Source organism: Pseudoliparis swirei, chromosome 20 (assembly GCF_029220125.1).
Source record: "Pseudoliparis swirei isolate HS2019 ecotype Mariana Trench chromosome 20, NWPU_hadal_v1, whole genome shotgun sequence".
NCBI classification, from domain to species: domain Eukaryota; kingdom Metazoa; phylum Chordata; class Actinopteri; order Perciformes; family Liparidae; genus Pseudoliparis; species Pseudoliparis swirei.
Genome location: NC_079407.1, coordinates 17,312,793 through 17,336,618, shown reverse-complemented (window position 1 = coordinate 17,336,618; position 23,826 = coordinate 17,312,793). Strand labels below are relative to the sequence as shown.

Sequence of the window (23,826 nt, the reverse complement as noted above, 5' to 3'; positions counted from 1 at the left end):
TATGGCGTGAATCTTTTTTTTAATTTTATACAATGTAAAAATACAAAAGCATTTTTGAAAACAGTAAACAGTTATATTTATTTATAAAAATACAAAATGTTACATTTAATTTACATTATCTCAAACCACTGAGCTATACAACACTTTAAAAAAACCACCACGTATTAGTGATCGTCATCAAAGTGAGCCGCAAATATTTGTGCTATTCTTTCAGTCTCCTTCTTCATGGATGATGGCGACAGGTCAGGACGCTGTCGAGGACCCCTGTGATGTGGAATGCTGGGAAGTTGAGAGCTCGGCCCCTGGAAATATTCAAAACAGAAACATACCTGCAGTGTGAGTGCTGCAGAAAATACTTAGTCGAAGAATAGGATTTTCTAGTGTATTGAAAAACAAACGAGCATCCTGATTAGTCAAAGGATAAAGTATAGTGTGGTGTGTGGTAACATATGAGTGACTGCTCAAACAGGGCAAGCCTTTCTTTAGCTTAGCAGGCTTGTCACATGTCTCTCTGGAGGACTGGGAGTACAATCTGGAGTGAAGTGACTAGTTTGATCGGGCTCTTTAAAAAGGTCCTTCGTGGATCTGTGGGTGGGTGTTTCAATATTCATTATTATTATAATTTCTTATTTTGTTTTGCCTTTGTTATTTTTATTATTCATTTATTTTTCCTGTTTTCTTCTTTACAATTGTAATCTGATTCATGAAAAAAATTAAAATTATATATAAATAAATAAAAGGTCCTTCCTGCAAAGAAGGGCACACTTCCATCTACCCACTCTCCTTCAAGATGGATGCATGAACATTGGTGACGTAGAAGTACATTTCCATCTCTACAGCTGAGTGGGAGTAACCCAGCAGACCTTTTTGACACAAGGAAGTACTGCGCCTCCTCAGCTGTACAGAATATCAACAATGCATACTTTTCTTTATAAAGACACGAATAGGCTGTTTTTAATGAGTATGGAGTCAATTGAAACTGCTTCTAGCCAGCGGCTCGGCCGTCTCCATGGTGAGGTACGCGCCTGATGCCAAACTGTTACGAAAGGATTATTAGTCATGGCAGAAGGGAGTGTTTTATTCTTGTAATAAATACCTCTCGTTACACTATAGGTGTGTTCTTACTTTTAGTGACAGACGGGATACAAACACAAATTAATCTGTTGATCTTGAGATAATTGTAACTACTTTGTCAACTTATTTTTCAAAGCTCAGGGCTGCGGATACAACGTGTCGAAAGAAAACGTGACCAAGAAAAACATACTAAATGAGAGCACATAGATGACACACTTTTCTTTGCAGTGTAAACAACGGACAGAACAATGAAAGCCAGATGTACTCATGATCTTACAGCAGTATGTACAGCAAATTATTACAATATTTGAACAAGTCATATAGTGGGTGGGCCGCAAGCACCGGACTTCAGTTGGTCCAGGGTCATTATTCTCGACAGGTCTCTGGTCCGTATGCGTCATGTGTGAAGTGATCGTCATAACTCATGCTGATGTCAACTGACTACGTCTTATACTTTGTTTAATTTGTTAATACGTCTTATTTGTCCAAAAATCAAGTCATACATATTTCCCATAGGACTGTACAACATGTAATAACATTCCTAAATACTCAGACGTTAGAACTGAAACGGAGAGATATAGGTACTCAGTGAGAGGGTGAACAGTAAAGGGGGAGAGGGAGTGAGAAAGAAGTAGAGTTTGTGAGAAATACTCACCGGGTCACTGGCCGTCTGGAAGAAAGAAGGAGCTAAACGTATGACTCTCATAGAGGCCTCGAGTTGGTGAGAGGGGAGGAAGAAATTAGGGACCAAGCTGGATTGTGAAAGTTAAAAAAACAATTGAATATGTATGATGGCAGTTCAAGATTCGTGAAGCTGAAGCTGGTAAAGGCCAAAAAGGAAACGCATTGTTGAAACACGTTTATCTTGTGGGGAGGCGTAGTCTTAATTGACATCTTCACATTAAATATAGTTACACTAAACCGTGACCAACTAAACCACACTAAGAACCACTGGCAGCAGCTGGCTTCATGACGTTACAGCTGCAGGTCGAAGACGGACTACGAGTGGTTCAACCGGCTCTCTGAAATAGTTTTGCCATGAATCTGATCTAAAATGATCGATCCTCTAAAACCAAAAAAGAGCAACAAATAATCTGATAGCCAGACAGAAATCAACAAATATGGATCAAGGATACGGTTGGAGTGGGATGTCCACGGAGCATGAAGCATCATGGGTATCTGTGACGTTTAGTATGGTGGGTGATGAAGCTCCGTCACCTGACTCCTCGGTGGAGCTGTCGGGTTCTTTTGCTCGTCTTTCCTCTTCTAGTGTCCTTTCAGCGTCTCTCTCTGGGTCTGAAACGTCTCCTGCCGAGTCATCAAAACTGTCACTTTGTTCACTTTCTTCTGGTCCACAACAGCCATGAGTTACCATCGGCCTCTTCTCGTCCTCGTCGTCGCTCAGAAATGGCTCCTCTGGCGCCTCAGGGCTCTTCAGAGAAGTCAGGTCGGGGTCTGACAGGATGCTGGTCCACGGACTGGTTCTGTCAGTTAGAGAGGTCACCTCATTGAGAGGCCTCGGCTTCACCACAAACTCCTCGTAATCATCATCATCATCATCGTCATCAGCAGCTTCCTCATCCTGTGTGCTACCCGTCCCGTCTTCATCTTTGTCTGATCCTTCTTCGTTTTCTTCCTCGGACACGGTGACTTTGTAGTTTCGACCGTCCTCCTCTTCCTCGGGCTCAGAGGCTGGCTGGTCTTCGGACATCTTTGGCGAGTGCAGAGGAGACACATCTTCTTGGAAAGAATCTGAAGCTCTGTGTGGACTGGAGACACTCTCAGGGAGAATCTGTGGGTTGTCGTCTCCAACGGGGGAAGTTGTTGAGCTGCTTCGGGGCTCTGAGGGAATCGTTTCCAGGGGGTTTCCTCGTAGACCTGTATGAAGAGGACAGTGAAGATTTTAGCAATATTGTCTCATTAAGTGCATTCAAGGTCATACTTTTAAGGAAAGACTTTTTCCTGTTCCGTCAGTAAACTTTAATAATTTGTTGTTTTCTCATGTTTATTTCTGGAGCACTAATGGCATATGACGGAATAAATTCATCATCATCGGAAAAGGAGGAATGGGGATTAAGTGCCGTGGACTTTGAGACGATCCCAGCCAGACCAAACGCCACCAAACTGCGCCAGGGAGGAGAGGGAGAAGAGCCGAGATGGAAGCTAAGCTAACCCGGATACAAAAACGGAAGAAACTCCACTACTGCTCTCCTCCTGGATGTCTGATGCCTGAGACCTGGCTCCTTCCTTACATCCCAGATTAAGCTGCAATTGACAGGCTGACCGGAGGACAGAGCGCAGGACTACGGTGGAACGTGAGAAGGGCGAACTCTGTGTTTACATCACGATACTTGGTGTCAAACAAGTTGATGAACAATGTTATCCTGATGTTGAATTCTTTAGCCATATTATGTGCACAACAGGAACGAATTAGTTGTATTTTTTTTGTTTGTGTTTTTCTTGTCTTAGAAAATGGCTACGACTGCATTTTGATGCACATATATGTAAGACATATCAGATATAGAAGCAGTTATTTTCTTACTCATTTAATTGTTTCGTAATTTTTCAAACCAAAAATGAAACTTTTTTTATTTTATTTCAATTTTAATTCATCACCTTGGAAAGTATATACATACCTGCAAACTCATGAGAGGTGAAAAAGGTGACAACGGGCTGGGGGTCCTCTGCTCTGACTAAGTCAGTGCCCACAAACCCTTCTAATAAGAATATAATAGATGTATATTATATATATATATACAGGACTGTCTCAGAAAATTAGAATATTGTGATAAAGTTCTTTATTTTCTGTAATGCAATTAAAAAAACAAAAATGTCATGCATTCTGGATTCATTACAAATCAACTGAAATATTGCAAGCCTTTTATTCTTTTAATATTGCTGATTATGACACAGCTTAGAAAACTCTAAAATCCTATCTCATAAAATTGTAATATTTCCTCAGACCAAGTAAAAAAAGATTTATAACAGCTGAGTGTTTGTCAAGGCTCAGGAAACCCTTGCAGGTGTTTGAGTTAATTAGACAATTCAAGTGATTTGTTTAATACCCTACTAGTATACTTTTTCATGATATTCTAATATTTAGAGATAGGATATTTGAGTTTTCTTAAGCTGTAAACCATAATCAGCAATAAATCAGAATAAAGGCACAATATTTCAGTTGATTTGTAATTAATCCAGAATGCATGACATTTTTGTTTTTTTAATTGCATTACAGAAAATAAAGAACTTCATCACAATATTATAATTTTCTGAGACAGTCCTGTATATATATATGGCCGCCACACCTTGAAATAATCAGTAATATTTATTTTGCATGGGCCCAGGTGTGAATAGGAGCGAAGCCCATTCAGAGAAATCTCTACGGCCCACTTGAGCGACAATCACACAGGTTAACAAGTCCCACGTTACACTATTTTACAAATCAAGTAACTTCCTGAATTGTGTACACTTGAACACTTTTTTAATTTCTTTAATTTCTAAATTATTTTAGAAATGAATTCCTTTTGTTCCTTTTATTCCAATAAGCAATAATATATAATATATAATAAACCTTCCCACCCACCCTGTCTGTGATATCTCATCAGAGGCCCCCACCCCGGGAAGTGGCTGAATGGAGAAGGGTGGGGGGGTTTCTGTGAGATTCACACACTGAATTCCTGGAAATCACTATATATAGACTCTGGTTCGGTGCTCCGTGACGTCACTAGCGACGTCACAGCACAGAACCAGAGTGAGTGTCATGTGACAACGTTTCCATGGTGACGGACAAGGTCACGGAGATCGAAGGCACTGACAAGAAGTGACTTCCACCAGGAAACCTGTTTAAACTTTATATGCATGTCCATGTTGTGTATGTATATAAGTACTTATGTGTGTGCATACTACTGTTTATATCTGTCACGGGACACAATGTGTAACTATCTAATCTTTCATGGAACAATGTAATTCTCAGGCCAGCAGAACATTGTACAATGGTGCTAAAACGCTAGCGCGCGATTAACATCCGCTAGCTAAACGGCGCTATCCTTAATTAACTGTCTTCACTTTAACTTCTACAGTTAATAACTGTCAAAATATAAAAGCGCGCGAACATAACATTAATATATATATGGTGTTTATGTACGTTTCTCACCTGTAAACACCTGTGTTACGCTGGTCTGACTTGTTTGTTTAAGACAATAATTACAGCACCAGTCATGGCAAAACCCGCTACTGCCCCCTACTGGCGAACACAAGTATAACAATATTTAAAAATCATTCAAATTAGGAAAAATGGAAAAGTAGCACATCTTCAAATTTAAGAAGCTGGAACCATAAAATGTTTTTTATTATTATTTAAAGTGAAATTATTATCAACAATTTTTTTCTCTTCTCTTAACCCTTGTGTTGCCTTAGGGTCATTTTGACCCGAATCAATATTACACCCTCCCCCCGCCTTAGGATTAATTTGACCCCATTCAATGTTTAATGTCGGTGTTCTTTCGGTAGTCAACAAACAAACATAAAGTGCCTCACACTTAAACTAGGAAAACAATATTAATTCTAATAATTTTCTGGAGGTTTTAATTGCTGGCGTCAAATTGAACCCAAAGGGTAAAATATGTTAGTAAATATAAAGGTAACAGGAGGGTGAAACATTGAATCGGGTCAAAATGACCCTAAGGCAACACAAGGGTTAAGCAACTCATTGATTAATCTAATAATATTTTTAGCTGAACTTTGGTAGTTTTACAACAAAATGTATAAAGTAGAAATATTATTAATGATATAATGATAGTAATAAAAAATATGCGTTGTCATTATATATCACATGGTTAAAGTCATTCATAAACCAACTTCCCTTTCTTTGGCCTGAACAACAAGGACTCGTGAGCTCTGCTGAGCCATGACTCTGTTCCTTGAGTCTGTTCTGCCTCTACCTGGCTGTCACTAACATTATAACTTCTATACGATACCTGCCATAAATATCATGATACCAGAATTCGATACAATACCATAAAAACAAGATGATACCATAAATACGACACTGGTATATATCTATAATAGTAATAAACTAGAATGGGCACTCGGTAGAGCGCATACCTTCGCATATCACAAGATTGGGCATTGAAGTATGAACATGTTGGCATTAGTTGCATGCCAATTGGATAAAAATTGACCGCGCTATGGTAAAAAAAGAGTTTGACCTTTCCATGACCTTGACCTTTGACCGGATTGATCCCAAAATCTAATCAAATGGTCCCCGGATAATAACCAATCATCCCACCAAATTTCATGCGATTCGGTTCAATACTTTTTGAGTTCTGCGAAAGATTTTGACCTGTTCATGACCTTTGACCTTTGACCGATCGATCCCAAAATCTAATCAACTGGTCCCGGATAATAAACAAATCATCCACCAAATTTCATGCGATTGGTTCAATACTTTTGAGATTAACCGCATAAATAAATAAATAAATGGCGATCAAAACATAACCTTCCGGCATTTTCAATGCGAAGGTAATAAAACATCTGTATGGTTCACTTTTTACCAACTTTTTCAACACTTAACAAATGGCAGTATTATTAGTATTAATACAGCCAGATATTAATGAAACTACATGGTTCCATCATAGCATTGATTATACACTGTGAGGCCTTTAGTCTGTATCTGACCAGATGATACAGAGTTCATCAGGATGAGCAGCTGTAGAGTTACATCACTTTACAGACTGTCTGCCTTGGAGACAAAGAACTGAAACATTTCACTTCTGGAATCATCTTTTTCTTCTTTTTTTTTAAAGCTGAAGACTTTAAGTCTCAAAAGCTCCGCCACTTGACGTCACTCGCTGTGAGCGCTATGGCATGGCTATCGTGCGTGCAGACAGCTTGACGGAGCAGACGGTAGCGTCGCGCTCTGATCGCTCTTTTACCGTGAAGTATTGGGACAAAAATATGCTAAATCACATCGTGTTCAGCGTCTGGGTACTTTGTCAGCATGTGGCTACACACGGCAGCGTGACAGCAGTAGATGTAGCGGGCTGACATTCAAACAACTAAACCCCTAAAACGCTATGGACATCTGAATTCAGGCTGATTGGCCGAGACGCGACACGCGTCCCATCAAAGAAGTTTTATTGCGAAGAGCACCACTTCACATTTTCTCCGTCCCAGGTCTCACTTCAATCTCTGCAAACGCCGTATTGGCCAGTTGACCCCAAACAAAAACTCTTCGGATCTACTCGATTCACTTGGATGACCTATTTTGATTTCAAAACGGTGAATTTCACCGAAAGGTGACAAGTTTGCAGGTATGTATATAGATAAAATTAATTCATCGAGAAAATAATGTGCAGATTAATTATGCAAATATTCATTTGTTACTGCCATAATGGCATGGGTACTTTTAGAAAGGCAGAAATGCAGTGTTCTCAGCACTGGTTCTTATTTGGACTGAAAAAGTCAGACGGTACCAGACGCATACTCCATTTGCTGGTGAAAACCCGTGTATAGCTAAACAGTAGACTGCGTGCTGGCTGAACTCTGGGTTAACTACCACGGTTGGGTAAACGAGAATGAAGTTAAAGTGCCAAGTATGATCCTAAAATGGTTAAATTACTTTATTGGACTTTTAAGAAAAAAGGTATCATTTAAAACAGTTTTAAATGCTCAAATTATCTCACTTGATATCTGCTGACGGAAAACATTGCTGGTCATCTCAGAACCATTAAGTGGACCCCCTTAAGCATGTAAAAGAGCTCACCACAAATGATATTGTTGACTTGTCCAACTAAGTGGTTGGACTTGAGAAGAAGCTGGCACGTGTCCGTCTCCCTCTGTTCCTCAAGCTTTGCGTGATCGGCCTCTTCTCGCCCTCGTCGTCGCCAGAAATGGCTCCTCTGGCGCCTCAGGGCTCTTCAGAGAAGTCAGGTCGGGGTCTGACAGGATGCTGGTCCACGGACTGGTTCTGTCAGTTAGAGAGGTCACCTCATTGAGAGGCCTCGGCTTCACCACAAACTCCTCGTAATCATCATCATCATCATCAGCAGCTTCCTCATCCTGTGTGCTACCCGTCCCGTCTTCATCTTTGTCTGATCCTTCTTCGTTTTCTTCCTCGGACACGGTGACTTTGTAGTTTCGACCGTCCTTCTCTTCCTCGGGCTCAGAGGCTGGCTGGTCTTCAGACATCTTTGGCAGTGCAGAGGAGACACATCTTCTTGGAAAGAATCTGAAGCTCTGTGTGGACTGGAGACACTCTCAGGAGAATCTGTGGGTTGTCGTCTCCAGCGGGGGAAGTTGTTGAGCTGCTTGGGGCTCTGAGGGAATCGCTTCAGGGGTTTCCTCGAGACCTGTATGAAGAGGACAGTGAAGATTTTAGCAATATTGTCTCATTAAGTGCATTCAAGGTCATACTTTTAAGGAAAGACTTTTTCCTGTTCCGTCAGTAAACTTTCATAATTTGTTGTTTTCTCATGTTTATTACTGGAGCACTAATGGCATATGACGGAATAAATTCATCATCATCGGAAAAGGAGGAATGGGGATTAAGTGCCGCGGACTTTGAGACGATCCCAGCCAGACCAAACGCCACCAAACTGCCCCAGGGAGGAGAGGGAGAAGAGCCGAGATGGAAGCTAAGCTAACCCGGATAAAAAAACGGAAGAAACTCCACTACTGCTCTCCTCCTGGATGTCTGATGCCTGAGACCTGGCTCCTTCCTTACATCCCAGATTAAGCTGCAATTGACAGGCTGACCAGAGGACAGAGCGCAGGACTACGGTGGAACGTGACAAGGGCGAACTCTGTGTTTACATCACGATACTTGGTGTCAAACAAGTTGATGGACGTTATCCTGATGTTGAATTCTTTATGTCAAGATGTCGGTCATATTATGTGCACAACAGGAACGCATTACTGTTTTATTTTTTTAGTTTGTGTATTTCTTGTCTTACAAAATGGCTACGACTGCATTTTGATGCACATATATGTAATAAATATCAGATATAGAAGCAGTTATTTTCTTACTCATTTAATTGTTTCGTCATTTTTCAAACCAAAAATGAAACTTTTTTTATTTTATTTCAATTTTAATTCATCACCTTGGAAAGTATATACATACCTGCAAACTCATGAGAGGTGAAAAAGGTGACAACGGGCTGGGGGTCCTCTGCTCTGACTAAGTCAGTGCCCACAAACCCTTCTAATAAGAATATAATAGATGTGTATACATATATATATATATGGCCGCCACACCTTGAAATAATCAGTAATATTTATTTTGCATATTTAAATTGATTAATCGAGAAAATAATGTGCAGATTAATTATGCAAATATTCATTTGTTACTGCCATAATGGCATGGGTACTTTTAGAAAGGCAGAAATGCAGTGTTCTCAGCACTGGTTCTTATTTGGACTGAAAAAGTCAGACGGTACAGACGCCTCCATTTATGGTTAAAACCCGTGTAAGCTAAACAGTAGACTGCGTGCACAATGAACTCTGGGTTAACTACCACGGTTGGGTAAACGAGAATGAAGTTAAAGTGCCAAGTATGATCCTAAAATGGTTAAATTACTTTATTGGACTTTTAAGAAAAAAGGTACCATCATTTATAACAGTTTTAAATGCTCAAATGATCTCACTTGGGGAAACATTGCTGGTCATCTCAGAATCATTAAGTGGACCCCCTTAAGCATGTAAAAGAGCTCACCACTAATGATATTGTTGACTTGTCCAACTAAGTGGTTGGACTTGAGAAGAAGCCGGCACGTGTCCGTCTCCCTCTGTTCCTCAAGCTTGCCGTGACCGTCTTGCTCGCTCATGGACGGGAATGTGGCTGTTGAAATCTTATGGCTGAAATATCTCTGGATGTTGTCCAGCTCACTAAGTTTTTTCCTGTAAAAACAATGAGGTGTTTTAAAAAAGAAGAAGCAAACAATCCCTTGCATTTGAATGGCCTGTTCATCTGAGGAACGATACCTGAGTGTTGAAAACAGAAGTGAGCTGGAGGGATTGAGGTCAGCGCTGCTGCCGCAGACGGATGGAGCTGCCGCCTGCTCCTGCAGACTCTGATGGAAATGACGGACTTTGTCCATGTGCTCAAAGTGGCGTTCATTCTCACTTGACCTAAACAGAAGTGCAGGCGATAAATAAATACAATGTGGGCGCTTTGACTGAATGAAAAAGTGAGTTAATATAGACCCCATAGACCCCCATGTTAAAAAGACAACTTTACAGCATAAACTAGAATGGGCACTCGGTAGAGCGCATACCTTCGCATATCACAAGATTGGGCATTGAATTATGAACATTTTGGCATTAGTTGCATGCCAATTGGACAAAAATTTATCGTGCTATGGTAAAAAAAGAGTTTGACCTTTCCATGACCTTGACCTTGACCTTTGACCGATTGATCCCAAAATCTAATCAAATGGTCCCCGGATAATAACCAATCATCCCACCAAATTTCATGCGATTCAAGAACATTTTGACCTGTTCATGACATTTGACCTTGACCTTTGACCCGATCGATCCCAAAATCTAGTCAACTGGTCCCCGGATAATAAACAATCATCCCACCAAATTTCATGCGATTCGGTTCAATACTCTTTGAGTTCTGCGAAAGATTTTGACCTGTTCATGACCTTTGACCTTTGACCCGATCGATCCCAAAATCTCATCAACTGGTCCCCGGATAATAAACAATCATCCCACCAAATTTCATGCGATTCGGTTCAATACTTTTTGAGTTTTGCGAATAACACGCATACAAATAAATAAATAAATGGCGATCAAAACATAACCTTCCGGCATTTTCAATGCGAAGGTAATAAACAGGTTTACGGCCTGGTACAAACATTTATTTTGGCGTCTATAGCTAACTCTACGGTTCATGCTACCTGTTTAGGGGGTTATTTTTGTATCCAACTCACTTTTGTACTTGTGGCCTTAGTAGAAAAATGTACTAAGGCTTAAAATCAGGTTTAGTTAGGGGAGGGGCTCTTTAAGAGACCGGTGGGTCCTGTCTCAGGTCGCTAACAGTTTCTCCTCTGTTGCGTCATCTAAGATTGCCCTATTTTTGGATGAGCCGGGATTTAGGCTGTTGTCACTCCCAAGATGATGTCGGCTGGATCCACCAACTTTGAGTTTCACGGACGACGTTTGTCAATATAAGTTATTGTCTGGACTTGTGTTCTCGTGAAACGTCATCAGTCGCAGCCCGAGTACATGTTCCAATTCAAAGTTCGCTTCTCGCAAAGCACGGTCGAAATGCCCGGATGTGACTTGATCCTCCCACTTTCCGGAAGATGCGTCAGAGGAGACTTGTGCGTACTCTGGCCAGCCGATATCCCAGAATGCATTTCACACCAGCAACAACAGCGGAGGAGAAAATAAACAACTGACAGTTGACTTTTTCTAAATACTACTGTTGTTGAGTCACGGAATGTAATTTTAGGATGTTTTTAGGCGAGAAGTTAGTGGTTTAAAAATCAAATCTGTGGTCAGTTTGTTTTGATTCAGCCTAATTAAGATCTGCGCCGTAGATTTGAGGTTCTGCTTGCTCAGCGCCGGACGGTCAGCGTGCTGTGTGGCCGCTGAGAGCAGCCTAATCTCGGAAGGACTTTTTTTTAAATGCTCCGCTGGCTCTGATGTCTCCGTAGCGATTAAACATGAGATATAATAATTGGGCTTTGGAGGATCTAAAGAGCACAAAGTTTATTATTTATTCACAGGTAACGTTAAATCAGTTTGACCGAGTTAAAATACTTAATATTTCAATTAAACTTTACTGTTGAACTATAGCGGTGTCTTAATATATATACACAAAGATATATTATATATATATTATACTTGGAATTGATAAACGGCTAGAGGCTCTTCAGGAAACTTTGGTTGACGTCATAGAGACCACGCCCATATTGGATACAGTCTATGGTAATTGTTCTACAAACCTTTCAGAGAACAGCATGTCCGTGTGGTCAGGTGAGGAGATGTTCTGCTCTGGGTATCGGCTGATGTGAGAAGGAAAGCTGCTGTATGTGGCTGTGGTATGGTAGCAGAGAGGGAGTGCCTGGAATAAAGGTTGCTAATAAAAAACATCCATCATTACAATTAGACGTAAACAAGTTTTGTTTTACTGTATGTTTAAATACTTTCTCTCTCTCACCGGGGATTTTTTGGAGGCTTCTTCATTCACAGTTTTTCTCTGTTCCCTGAGATCTTGGAGCCCCTTCTGCGGAGTGATGGCCACTTTAAGCTGGCCGTGACACTGACCACTGAAGTCTGTGATGTTGTACCAACCACACAGTGACTGGAACCCACAGACTAAGGGTGACAGGTCGACAGAGGCGAATCCAACAACCCTCTCTGTTTCTATGGAAGAAAAACAACCCAAGAGTGAATTAATATATCAAGTAGATCAACGGAATATACATTAAAAATTAAAACAACTTCCTGTACCTCCTTTGTGCCAGACTTTGAACACGAGAGACTGTTGTGCATCGACAAGTAGCTGCTTTGAAAGCCTGTAAATGTAATACAAATAAATCATCAGCCTGATATGCGATTGTTCATAGATCTCCTCAATGATTTTAGGTAATGTCTGTCGTATAACTTGACCTGCACTCATGTTGATGGTCCCACACAGGACAGTCAGTGTTGGCTATGACAGCTGTGGACACTGGTTCAGCAGAGTCTGCAGTGACGAACGAGACACAGCAGCATGGGGACCCTTCACTGCGCTCTGCTATGGGACAGCCTGCAAGAGAAACATCACACACATCATTATTATCAATGACAAAGTATGCCAAATAACAATAAAAAATGGAAACAAATTCTGGTTGCCCACCCTTCAGATTCAGGTGCATGGCCCGGTCCACTTCAATGGTCACAGGGAAAGATTCGTCCATGCTCGTTCCTGTGTGTTGCACCGATGTGATGTCTGGAGGTGTTCTGGAAGATGTATTCTTGGGTCTGCTTTGTGATGTATTGGGTGCAGCGATCGAGGAGGCTCCATCGGCTGCCTCAATCTTTTCTGATAAGATCTCCTCCTGGCTGTCCGAGTCCATTTGGGGGTCAACTCCAGCAGGGACTGCCGCCACTTCCACAGGGACAGAACTTGCCGTCAGGGTGATGTGCACCCTGAGAGCAGCCCCTTGTAGATCTGCTGCTGAGCGTCTGAACAGTGGATACACTCCTGAAAGAAATACAGCCATAATGTTACGAGAGCAATTATAATAAACAGTTCATTTATAACACAAGTCGTACTTTCTTACCACTGAGAGTTAGCTTCCTCGTGGGTGTCTTTGCAAGAGAGGCCAGGTCGACAAACGCCGAACCCACCAGTCGGTCTGTGTCTCGGGGCCTTTGGGTTTTGTCTTTTGTGAAGGCGACCCACACCTGAACCTCCAGCTTTTCCTCTCGAAGATACCACATCAAGGGCTGAGTGCTCTGCAGTTCCACGGTTCTACTTTCCTGGAAAGGCACAGTGGCCTGGCCTCCCTCCTCAACAGAGGGGTGTTTCATCTGGGAGCAGAAGGCATCCTGTTCATAGAACTTGTACCTGAAGTAGCAGTAGGTGGAGCGCTCCAGCTCACTGAGGCCGGGCAGAAGCAAGCAGTGAACAGGTATCCATGCTCTGGGCATCGAGAAAGTCAAAGACAACGTTCTAATGTCGCCTCCCCAAGCTTCTTCATCAAGCTCCATTTCATTCTGGGCTATTTCCCAGCTCAAACCCTGAGCAGCTTTAACGACTCGTTCCCTGTCTGATTGGTGGGCGAAGTTGACGGAGATCTCGAGGCCCCCGACCAAGATCTGCTGGTGCTGAGAACTTGTTTCCTGAGCTAAATACACTCCAAACCAGCCAGAAATACCTTGATATTTGGAAAAAAGAAACAAAAATGACTGTTTTTGTTAAACTATTGGCCCCAGCATTCACCGAAGGAGCAGCGTACCTGTTCTTTTATGCAGGAGAGCAGCAAGAGGTATTTTCACTGTGCCCAACACCACATCCTTAGGGTTATAAGTGTGCACTGCTGAAACAAATAGCACACAGTGACACAGTAAATTATTCATTATATTGACGTTTATATCGATAAGTAATTGTGATGAATAAAAAAAGCAGTATAAACCTTTGCGACTGTCTCGGTTCCAGACCGTGAAGACAGCAGAGGCTTCCTCCAGCTGCTCAGCCAAGCTGCAGGTTTCTCCACTGCTCCTCAGAAACAGCAGATCACAGGACACCTCCATGTGGTGGTCGAACTCCGGGCAGAAGCTCCTGGCGGCTATGCGGGTGCACCTCCTTTCACGCTCAGGCAGGAAGGGCAGCTCGACTGTGATGTACGAGTTCACCCCCACACCGGCAAAGTAGCTGAATCTGTCGTCATGGTCTGATAAAACCCTTCAACAGAAAGGCAGAAGCACAATAGCAGACTGAAGGCTCGTGCTGGCAGTATAAGACATATGCAAACACGTTTTGTGTGACGCCGTGAGGTTTTGAGATCTCTGCTGCTGAAACACTTGCTCTCAGAGCAACTACTGGAGCTGAACGTCACTTCATTTGTTGTTCTCCAAACCTGCCGTCGAAAAACTCAAAAGCGATTTCTCGTTCAATGTAACGAGGCTGGTGGCAGAAGTGGCAGCAGTTAGAGCACTAACTCGGTAAATAAAACACAAGTCACATAAAAGAGTTTGTCTTGAATGAGTTAATTAACTCTTAACAACTTCCCTATCTAATTTTATTTGTATTCATTCAAACCCAGAAACTGCTCACTTGTCATCACACAATAAGGAACAGTTTCACACATATTTACTCAAGCAAAAGCTCTCCAGACAAAGATTCATGTTTGAAAACATTGCCAACGGAAATTTCCATTCCATAAAATGAAATAAAGCTCCCTTTAGGGCAGCGGTAGAGATGTACCTTGCAGCGGCCTGCAGACCCGATGCTCTGTGCACCTGAACCACGAGCGTCACAACACGAGAGGCAGCTCCTCTTCCGGTCTGACCGCCGGGTCTCACTGGTCGGTTCTTGTACCGAATGCACACATCTAGAAAGCCTGAGAAACAAAACCGATTAGCCACAACTTATAAGATATTATTGTCATTACTCTGAGTGTCTGTGTACCTGAGGGCTGAGGCTGATGCATTGTGGGACCGTCTGCCCTGGGAGTCAGGGGCAGGGAGAACAGCTGAGCCTCTTGAGGATGCCGTCTCTGCATGGTGACCATTGCACACAGTTTGGACAATGGAAGCATTCCTTTGGCCACAAGCTGGTCTCGAACGTTTGGGTAATAATATCTACAGACACACAATCCTATATATGAAACCAGTCAATATTAAGCCATATTAGATATGCAATATACAATAACAACCACAAACCTGCACCAGACTTCAAACTGGACACCCCCTCCACTGCTAAGGCCTTGACTCGAAAGAGAGCTGAGCAGCAGCCTCTGAACGGGAACTCCTTCAGGAGCCAGAAGCACATGAGTCTCAGTGTGTCCAAACATCGGGTCAGGGACACAGAGAGTGGTGGTGGTTCGAAACGGCTTCAGGTTCACGCCTAGATACGGGAGATACAGGTCAGAGGGAGGGAAAACATCTTGGGAAATGCTTTATGGTGACAGTTGTATACAATAAAAAGGCCGTACTACTCTCTATGAGGCTTTGGTCCAATTCTGCAGCAGGGTCCCCCTCCTGACAGGGGAAACTGTACTGGATGTAGCAGTCAGCCTCACCCCATACTGTGGACTGCAGGAGTGTCAGCCCATTGATTCTCTCCACTTTTATCACAAACAGATGCTCTCTCATAGTTTCCACCTGTCCTGCGTTCACCTGAGGGGGCAACACAGTAGAAACAGAAACGACATGCACTTAGTTGACAGATGTGACATTTATTGGCTGACTAAGCTATACACCAACAGATATAGTTTACAGAACCGTAATGTACACATGAAATGAGTCTGAGCCTTTTCAGGTGATATTAGTATGAGATTTTAGTGGTTAACATTTTCATAACTTCAGTATGATCTCAAATAATCCACACGAATCAAACAAAAAACAGGCTAACATGCTTCTCAGATACTTAAGTCCTTTTCAAATATAAGCAGTGTTACACCTATTTCACTGACTAACTTGTTTGTAATATTTATACTACAGCAGGTTTCTTTTAAATAGATCGAGTACTTTATTGTGCATCAGCAAAGAAATTCCCAAAGAACTTAAGGGTTTCTACTGAATGTGATGAAAAGTGATGAAAAGCACTTTCCACTGACTTTTCCTCTTTGTGGACGTCTGATTAAACAGACGTGCAGTCTATGGCTGTAACTTATCTATGAAATCATCTGTTACGTGCTTAGAAATTCGGAATAGTAATAATATCACAGTAAATTGCATTTGCGATCATGTGACGTGACTTGGGGGGGGTTCAGTGTTTCTGAACGTAACTGAGAGCAGTCTAGCGATCTCTCATCCATTGACTAGCATTTGAATGTTAAAATGATCCTGTGCATCATTTTGCCCTTTCACATGGCAATGCTTTCCATTCTGGGGAGCTGTGATGATAGAATGGTAGTTTGTTTTCAGGAAATCAAGTTTAAAAAAATTGAAAATGAAATTTGAATCCTAAACTTTTCTATGAACAACCTTGGAAGGTGCTGCTTACGTGCACGTGTGTTTGACAAGAACGCAAAAAATAATTTGAGCATGAAATGAACCCAGACCTTTGTTTGTGAATGAGGCTGGTGATCAAGCAGATGAACTGGTCTCAGGAGATGAGACAAACAGTCATAGTCTTCATCCCTTGTGCGCTGGAGGGCAACTATTTGCTCTGATCGGCCCATCGCCAGAACAACCCGGAGGTGTCCTCTACAACTACCTGAGAACACATCAATGACGGGCATGTAGCAGTCTACCCCTAAAACAGGGTACTGGGCCTGGAGAAGAAGATGGGTGATCTTTGGATCCCTGGAGGGAAGAAGAACAGAGAGGAGTGTTACTAGTCTCTCACTGTACAGGTATGTTTGAGTTCACATATAAATGTGTGTGGAGTGTAATTTGTGGTGGAACATTCCTGGAATTTCATTCTGAGAATTAAAAAAAGTGAATGCCTGGAGGATAAAAGACAATATAGGCTATATGGAAGAGGGGTACCATGGCACCTTCTGGTTGCATGAGAGCCAGTGTGAAAGATCAAAAGGTTTAAAATACATTTTCTGTTGAAACAATTACTGATTACTACTTGTTTACTCTAATTTCCCTATAAAGGTTGCCAGTAACACTGGAAATATCTGGTGACCTTTTTGCACCAATTCATTTGACATTTTAAAGATCCTAAGAAAACAGGCTGTCTCTCTACAACTTGCCTAAATGACATGTAGAACTGGTGGAGAGGGAGTTTAACGATGCCGAGAAGTCGATCCTGCCCTGAACTTCCCGTCTTCTGCCACGCCTCAATGACCATCACATTATTCTTCATCCGCTCCAGCAGCTTAGTTGTTAAGGCCGCAGGCGTCACCTGAAACAAGGGATGGAGAAGAAAGTGGGAGAATGTTATTTCTTTTGTAGCCTAATAACAAATCAAAAGATTGGTTCAAGGATTTGATCTCCCGGGCTAACCTGAACAAAGTTGAAACAGGGATTCGCCTGACCCCAGCTGATGACAGATCTCGCCGTATCATCGCACCAGAGTTTACAATTCAAGTACACGTTTGGAGCCTGCGTGGGGCCACAGTTGAAGTTCTTTCCATCTGGCACCATGAGTAACGTATGCAACAGGACCTCAGAGTCCTCCTCCACCTGCTGCCGTGAGATACCAGGAGATGTGTGGAGGCCGGGGTGGGGAGAGGCTTCTTCTGAGGGTTTCTGAAGGGTCCAAACATTCAGCCTGGGCTCTTCAAAGGAGTGAGCTGGGAACTCCTCCCTGTCAATGTCAACGTGCTGAGACCTGGAGATGGTCTCTCTCGGGGGACTGGGTGCAGTTTGTGAAGGCGATGTGTCTCTCTGAGCCACCTTCCTTCTACTTTTTTCAGAAGGGAAATCTTTGTTGTCTCGAATAAGTTCTAGTAACACCTGAAAAAATAATAATATAATTTTTCTGACATTTGGATAACAACCATCAGGCTTGTAAACATAAAATCTTGGGTTAAAAAAAGAAAAGTGTAATACCTTGAGAGGTCCAATCTCCTGTGTTTCTCTGTGTCCTTCCTCACTCTGCACAGCTAAGACGACCGACTGACTCAGCTGCTTGCTCTGCAGCAGACCGCGCAGCGGGTGGACTGCCTTGCCGACGGCTACCGGCTGAAAGCAAGAGAAGCCAAGGTCATCAACAGCACTTCATTCTTCAAGGTATTTTTTTGAGTTAATGTTTACCTGTGTTTGTTCACATTTATTAAAAACAGGAAGTCTGTTTCATTTCTTTTACATGGAAGCTATAGTTCATAACTCACAAGTACAACAAAACGGAGGTACTTACTTTCTTTTGGTCGCTCTTTCGGCAGTAAACCTTGAAAATCAGATCAGTTTCCCACCATTTTTTCACTGTTGCTGTACTGAAGTGGACAGGAAACACAGAGTGCTGATGGAACTTCACCCCTAAAAACACACAGAAGAGTGTGAGGTTCAGTCACAAACCCGTACCAGTGTTTTTCACTCAGTTAGGTTTCAATTAGGCAGATACTAAGGTCATACTTCCTCCGGTGACTTTACTGGCAGCAGCTCTGGTCACCTCTCCATCTCCACTCTTACTACGATCATGTCGACTGGAAGTGGAGGCCGTTGGGAACACGTACTCAATAAAATATGTGCTAAAGAAAAAGAAAGGAGATAACACAGGCTGTTATGACTAATAACAGCAATGTGATGTTACAATTTGATAAAAATCATGTTAAATGTTTCACCCACCACTTCTTGCTGGGTAACAGTCGAGGAGGTTTCCCTTTGCTTGAGGTCTTTCTAGGTGTGGTGGTTGTAGGTACGGTCAGGGAGTCGATGGTCACTCTCGTCAGTCGGATCAAACTCAGCAGAGTCAACTGCTCTGCACTAACGCCAGGAGGAATACCAGCAGCATTCGCAGAGCGCTGAGGCTCCGAGTTTGAACTGGAAACAGACAAGATACGATGAATCAGTGTCTTAAATGTACAAAAGGTGGTATGTTTACATATAGTCTATTCTCATACTGTGTTTTGTTTGTGCTATATGTCTATATCCTGCTACCATGTATGCATCTCATGTATACCATGTAAATGGTTTATTAAACTGGTCAATTTCTTTCAGTATTCTTTGCAGAAGGAAATTCTTTCCTGGTTTATTTATATATGTCAATCACTTATTACCTCATAGAGAAGATGTGCCCCTTAAGAGTGGCTACTTTTGAAGTTGGAGGGATGAAAAAAATTGGACGACACACGCCAATCCACCTCACACCTCAACTTAAATTGATAATGAGGACATGATTATGTTTCAACTAGTTTATCTCGCTCAATACTAGAGCAATTTCAAAAGATGTTGTCCCCATTAGTCCATTTTTTTAGACAAAAAAAACAAAAGGAAACTAGAGTAACGGTTGAACATACCAATGCTGCCCTTTCAAGAGCATGTAAAGGCCCTTACCCGCCAGTAATCCTGAGTGCAGACTGCGTCAGCTGTTTTTTACTTGAGGACACTGTTCCTTGGCCCTCTGCCTCAGTGTCATTTGGTCTGATATCTAACATCTAAAAGACAAAAAAGGGAAAAATGAATTCTGACATGCTTTTTCCCTGACAATAATCAGAAAATAGTCCACTTACAGGAGTTTTGTAGAACACATTTTCCAGTAAGCTCTGATCATATTGTGGATCACTGAGCTCACTGTCCCCACACACACTGCTACGGCCAGACAGAGATTCAGGGAAGGAGCCATCTCCATCCCAGAGATGCAAAGGAGATGTGTCGAAGCTAAACAAAAAAGAAAGAAAGAAAAAGTACAGCTCTTGGAGAAAAGGAAAAAAATAGCTTACATTTTCTGTCATCTCTGGAAATAGATGTGCACTTCAGTACCTGCCGAGGAGCAGCTCCACAGCTCTGTTGTCCATGTCAGGACACTCTAGACTGTGGTCCGAGATTACAGCAACATCACCAGAGTGCTTGAGAGTTGAATCAGCATGAAGAATATTTTGAAGAAACCCCCCAGAGGGAGACAGGAAGGGCCTGCAGACAAAGGAATTAAGTATTATAGAATGTGCATTATTAAGAAGATAGAAAAGGTTGTTGTTGTTGTTGTTTCTTTTACAAACTTTTGAAACTGAAAGTTGGAAGGTGGCAGGATGTTATCCTTTGGGAGAGGTAGTGGGGTGTCCTTCAGAGCCGGGGCAGAATCCATGTCACAATTCAAAGCCGATACCACCATAGCATTTCTGAGCTTGTTCCCGCGCTCTAGAATAACTGAGACGAGAGAAAACAGTGGGTATTTGTAAAGGAAACGGGCAATTTTGTGTTTATTATTATTGTTACTGTATTTACGCCTGATGTTTAGTAAGACTGCAACCAACCTGACAGGATATCAGTGGTTGTTTGGCCACACGGCTCCTGATTTGAAGGATTCACAGCAGTTTGACGGTTCTGAGATCTGTTTGTTGTCGGCATCTGATTCTCCAGGGACTCTTCTTTGTCTTTCTGGGCATCTTGGAAATATAAGTGGTCTTTCCCTCTGAAAAATATTATAACAAGATATACATAAAAGTTGTTATGCTCAGATTTAAACGGACTACCAGTAGGCTCTTATCACAACACACAGGCATTTAATTATGAATGGCAACATCACAACAGCAACAACTTTGCACCTTGGAGTGTTTCCACCGCTGCTCCCAGCTGATTCTTTCCCACTGGGCTGTGAGGGCACAGTCAGTGTGGGGATTTGCGGTCTTTCAATGCTGATATCTGCGATGGGACCTGAGCTGCTGCTGTCATAGGCTTCTGTAAGAGGCTCCAAATTGAGGGAAACCTGAGAAAAAAAACAAGACGTGGTTTACTTCTCACAATTATAAAACCTTGAACGTTGCAATGAAAATCAATAAAATCAATTGTTCTTGTGTCAATCTCAGAATTAGGTTCTCGTGCCTTTCAAAAGGTATTTGTGATGTTCTTTTGTCCATAAACAGTTTAAGGTCAGTCACAAAAAATGTCACTTCTACAAAACAGTAACACTGCTGTTGGTAAAGATGAATTGTCTTGCGATTGTGAGTGACCCCTGCCACCCCTCACACGGTCTCTTCAGCCTCCTGCCCTCTGGGAGGAGGTACCGGAGCCTCCGGGCTCACACCGCCAGGCTGTCCAACAGCTTCATCCACCAGGCTGTCAGGAAGCTGAACTCTCTCCCCATCCTCCCACTCCGTCCTCTTTCAGACTCACATGTCTGAATGCTGCTAGCACAATTTATGTTGTCTATATGTTTACATGTTTCTTACTATTTTTGCACTTTATGTTGTCTATGCACTTTATGTTGTCTATATGTTCACAAGTTTTTTACTATTTTTGCACTCTATGTTGTCTATATGTTGCACAATTCACTTTATGTTGGACAGAAGAGAAACGCAATTTCGATCTTCTGTATGTTTGCACATATGGAAAATTGACAAATAAAACTGACTTTGACTGACTTTGACTTTGACTTTAATGCACATCTCCCTACTCACTATACTTCCACAGCGGTGTAAGGGACTACGGTTGATACGTAATCGGTGCATGTATTCAATGCATGGGAACCGCAGATTAATTACACAGTAAACGTTAACCACCACAGTGTGAAATAAAGTTTTACTGACAATCATTATCCGCCAATGTCTACTAAGATGTGTGATCAGGGCATCTGCATTTATGCTTTTCTCGTCACCGATCTCTGATAATTTTATGTTGTATAAAAAACTAAACATGTTTAAATTGACACGAGGAGAACGAAGGTTACATTATGATGAGTTCAGCCTCTGTTCAATGAAAACTAGTTATGGGGCGAAGGTAAGTTGTCATGATGTGTTCACATGTCATCTAAATGTAAATAAATCCCATTATATGAAGGAGATATTTTCACAGCAATATAAAATAGATATTAGAGAGGGAATTATGACCTGTTAACACTAGCTCTAAACAGCATATAATATATATTTAGTCCAATATATATACAATGTATTTAAGATCGGACTTCAGAGTGGTTTGATAGTGTGATTATTTTTGGGACTGTGAGAAAAAAAATTGTCTGGTCTTGGAGCTGCTATCATTTGCTGCTAAGTTAGATTTGCTGCATTTGTTTTTTGAGCTGGTCGTATCTGTGCCTCCGATCTGGGATATGATCCAAAGCGTGAGTTTTATTATCCGTTGCACCACTACACTGCAGTATATCAAAACATGCACGAATGCGGTTGGCAGCTCAATGTGAATTCAGGTTACCACTCACCTGTAACTCTCCCAGCTTCTCAGAGGTCGGAGATACAAGGGTGTAAAATCCACTGATGGGGTGTGACAGAGAGAGACGAGAGATCCCTGCAACCTCAGCCCGCGAGATCGGCAAATGATCAGGTTTTGTCAGAACTTCCAGCACCAGCGAGCTCATATCTGCTTATCAAAGACAGGTTAGTGGCTGATTTTAATCAACATTTGAATTGAAAACATATCAAAGCTTTCTTAGTTACCGGTCAGATATGAGGTGAACTGCTTTGGCCCACAGCGGATGGGGAAGCGGGATGTGGTCTTTATGGTCTTCTGAGACAGATGGGATCCATCTCTCGGAAAGAAGTGTGTCCCATTGGAAGACTCTCCCCACCACCGCAGCCTGATGAATGTTGCAGGTGGAGGCTTGTGAACTGTCCATAATACTCGACTTATCGTTACTCGCAGGAAGCATCTTAGCTGGCCCTCGACAAGAGGAGGGAGGCTGGTGGCGGGGGACACATCGCTGGGTACTGCAAAGGGGTGTTTTGTACAACAGCAAGATCAAGATACAAACATTGTAAACACTGAAAATACTAACATAAGAGAGAACCATAACAAATGACTGGTAAGAGCGGCATTTGCTGCAGAGTGTTTGTTTTGTGAGAGAAACCCCAGTTGAATGGCATGAAATTCAACTTTCGCAAACGTGCAGACACTGCTTACAAAAAATACTGACACTTTTCCACATAATTTTACCTCAGGGCTGGAAATGCATCAGAAACAGTAAAGCTCATAGTCAAGGTCTGAACAGGCTAAGTATTGAATACTTTGATAACAGCCTTGTGTTACACTTCGCTCTTACGTTAGCTGGTATGCTACCATCTGAGTACATGAGACTGACAGCTGACGCGAACAGCTAACTAGCGTCAGTAGCTAAATAGCAGGTAGTTAGTTAAGATAGCTTGTTAAACTGGCAAGCATTTTAGCTAACCTAGTTAAACTAGAAGGGAACTAGCTCCGCTAATTAACTACAGTTTAGTTACCTTTCTTCCTGCTGCATCCAGCTTTGACGGACCTCGGTTTCCTGCTCTTCATCCCGCAGCTCAGTAAATACAGATTGAGAATGACAGCCTGGTCATAGCGGTTGGTAAACTGTTAGCCGACATGATTTGTTTTGTATCACCCTCAAGGTTACAAGCAAATAATCCGTTTAACAGAGCTGCTCGTTTGAACTGCACACATCACACGCGCACACCAACACGCATACAGTTGGCAGCGCGCAAAACGGTTTCGGAGCAACAAAGTCCGAACGTGCCGCCTCCGCTGCCGCTTCATTTCACCGTTGCATTCTGG

General features: G+C 42.2%; 1 protein-coding gene across 5 annotated transcripts; it reads right to left on the bottom strand.

The window, feature by feature from the left end:
- Positions 1-59: 59 nt before the first annotated feature.
- Positions 60-23,755, bottom strand: c2cd3 (C2 domain containing 3 centriole elongation regulator). Of its 5 annotated transcripts, none has more exons than XM_056440634.1 (33): positions 23,517-23,755; positions 22,734-23,003; positions 22,499-22,656; positions 20,892-21,052; positions 20,601-20,758; positions 20,346-20,493; positions 20,110-20,259; positions 19,860-20,007; positions 19,684-19,784; positions 18,976-19,170; positions 18,763-18,878; positions 18,548-18,666; positions 18,241-18,372; positions 17,692-18,144; positions 17,439-17,590; positions 16,797-17,040; positions 15,726-15,909; positions 15,454-15,637; positions 15,200-15,372; positions 14,996-15,131; positions 14,205-14,473; positions 14,028-14,108; positions 13,350-13,946; positions 12,923-13,270; positions 12,694-12,832; positions 12,535-12,599; positions 12,242-12,447; positions 12,027-12,145; positions 10,054-10,200; positions 9,785-9,969; positions 2,211-2,952; positions 1,730-1,826; positions 60-302 (listed from the first exon to the last, which is right to left on the bottom strand). In XM_056440634.1, the coding sequence occupies exons 1-33, from the start codon at positions 23,566-23,568 to the stop codon at positions 165-167; spliced, it is 6,567 nt and encodes a 2,188-aa protein (XP_056296609.1). In that variant the 5' UTR covers positions 23,569-23,755; the 3' UTR covers positions 60-164. The 5 variants fall into 5 exon arrangements, with proteins under 5 accessions (XP_056296609.1, XP_056296605.1, XP_056296607.1 ...); XM_056440630.1 differs by having other exon boundaries at positions 12,027-12,160; positions 23,517-23,754; XM_056440632.1 differs by having other exon boundaries at positions 12,027-12,160; positions 14,028-14,105; positions 23,517-23,754.
- Positions 23,756-23,826: the final 71 nt, after the last annotated feature.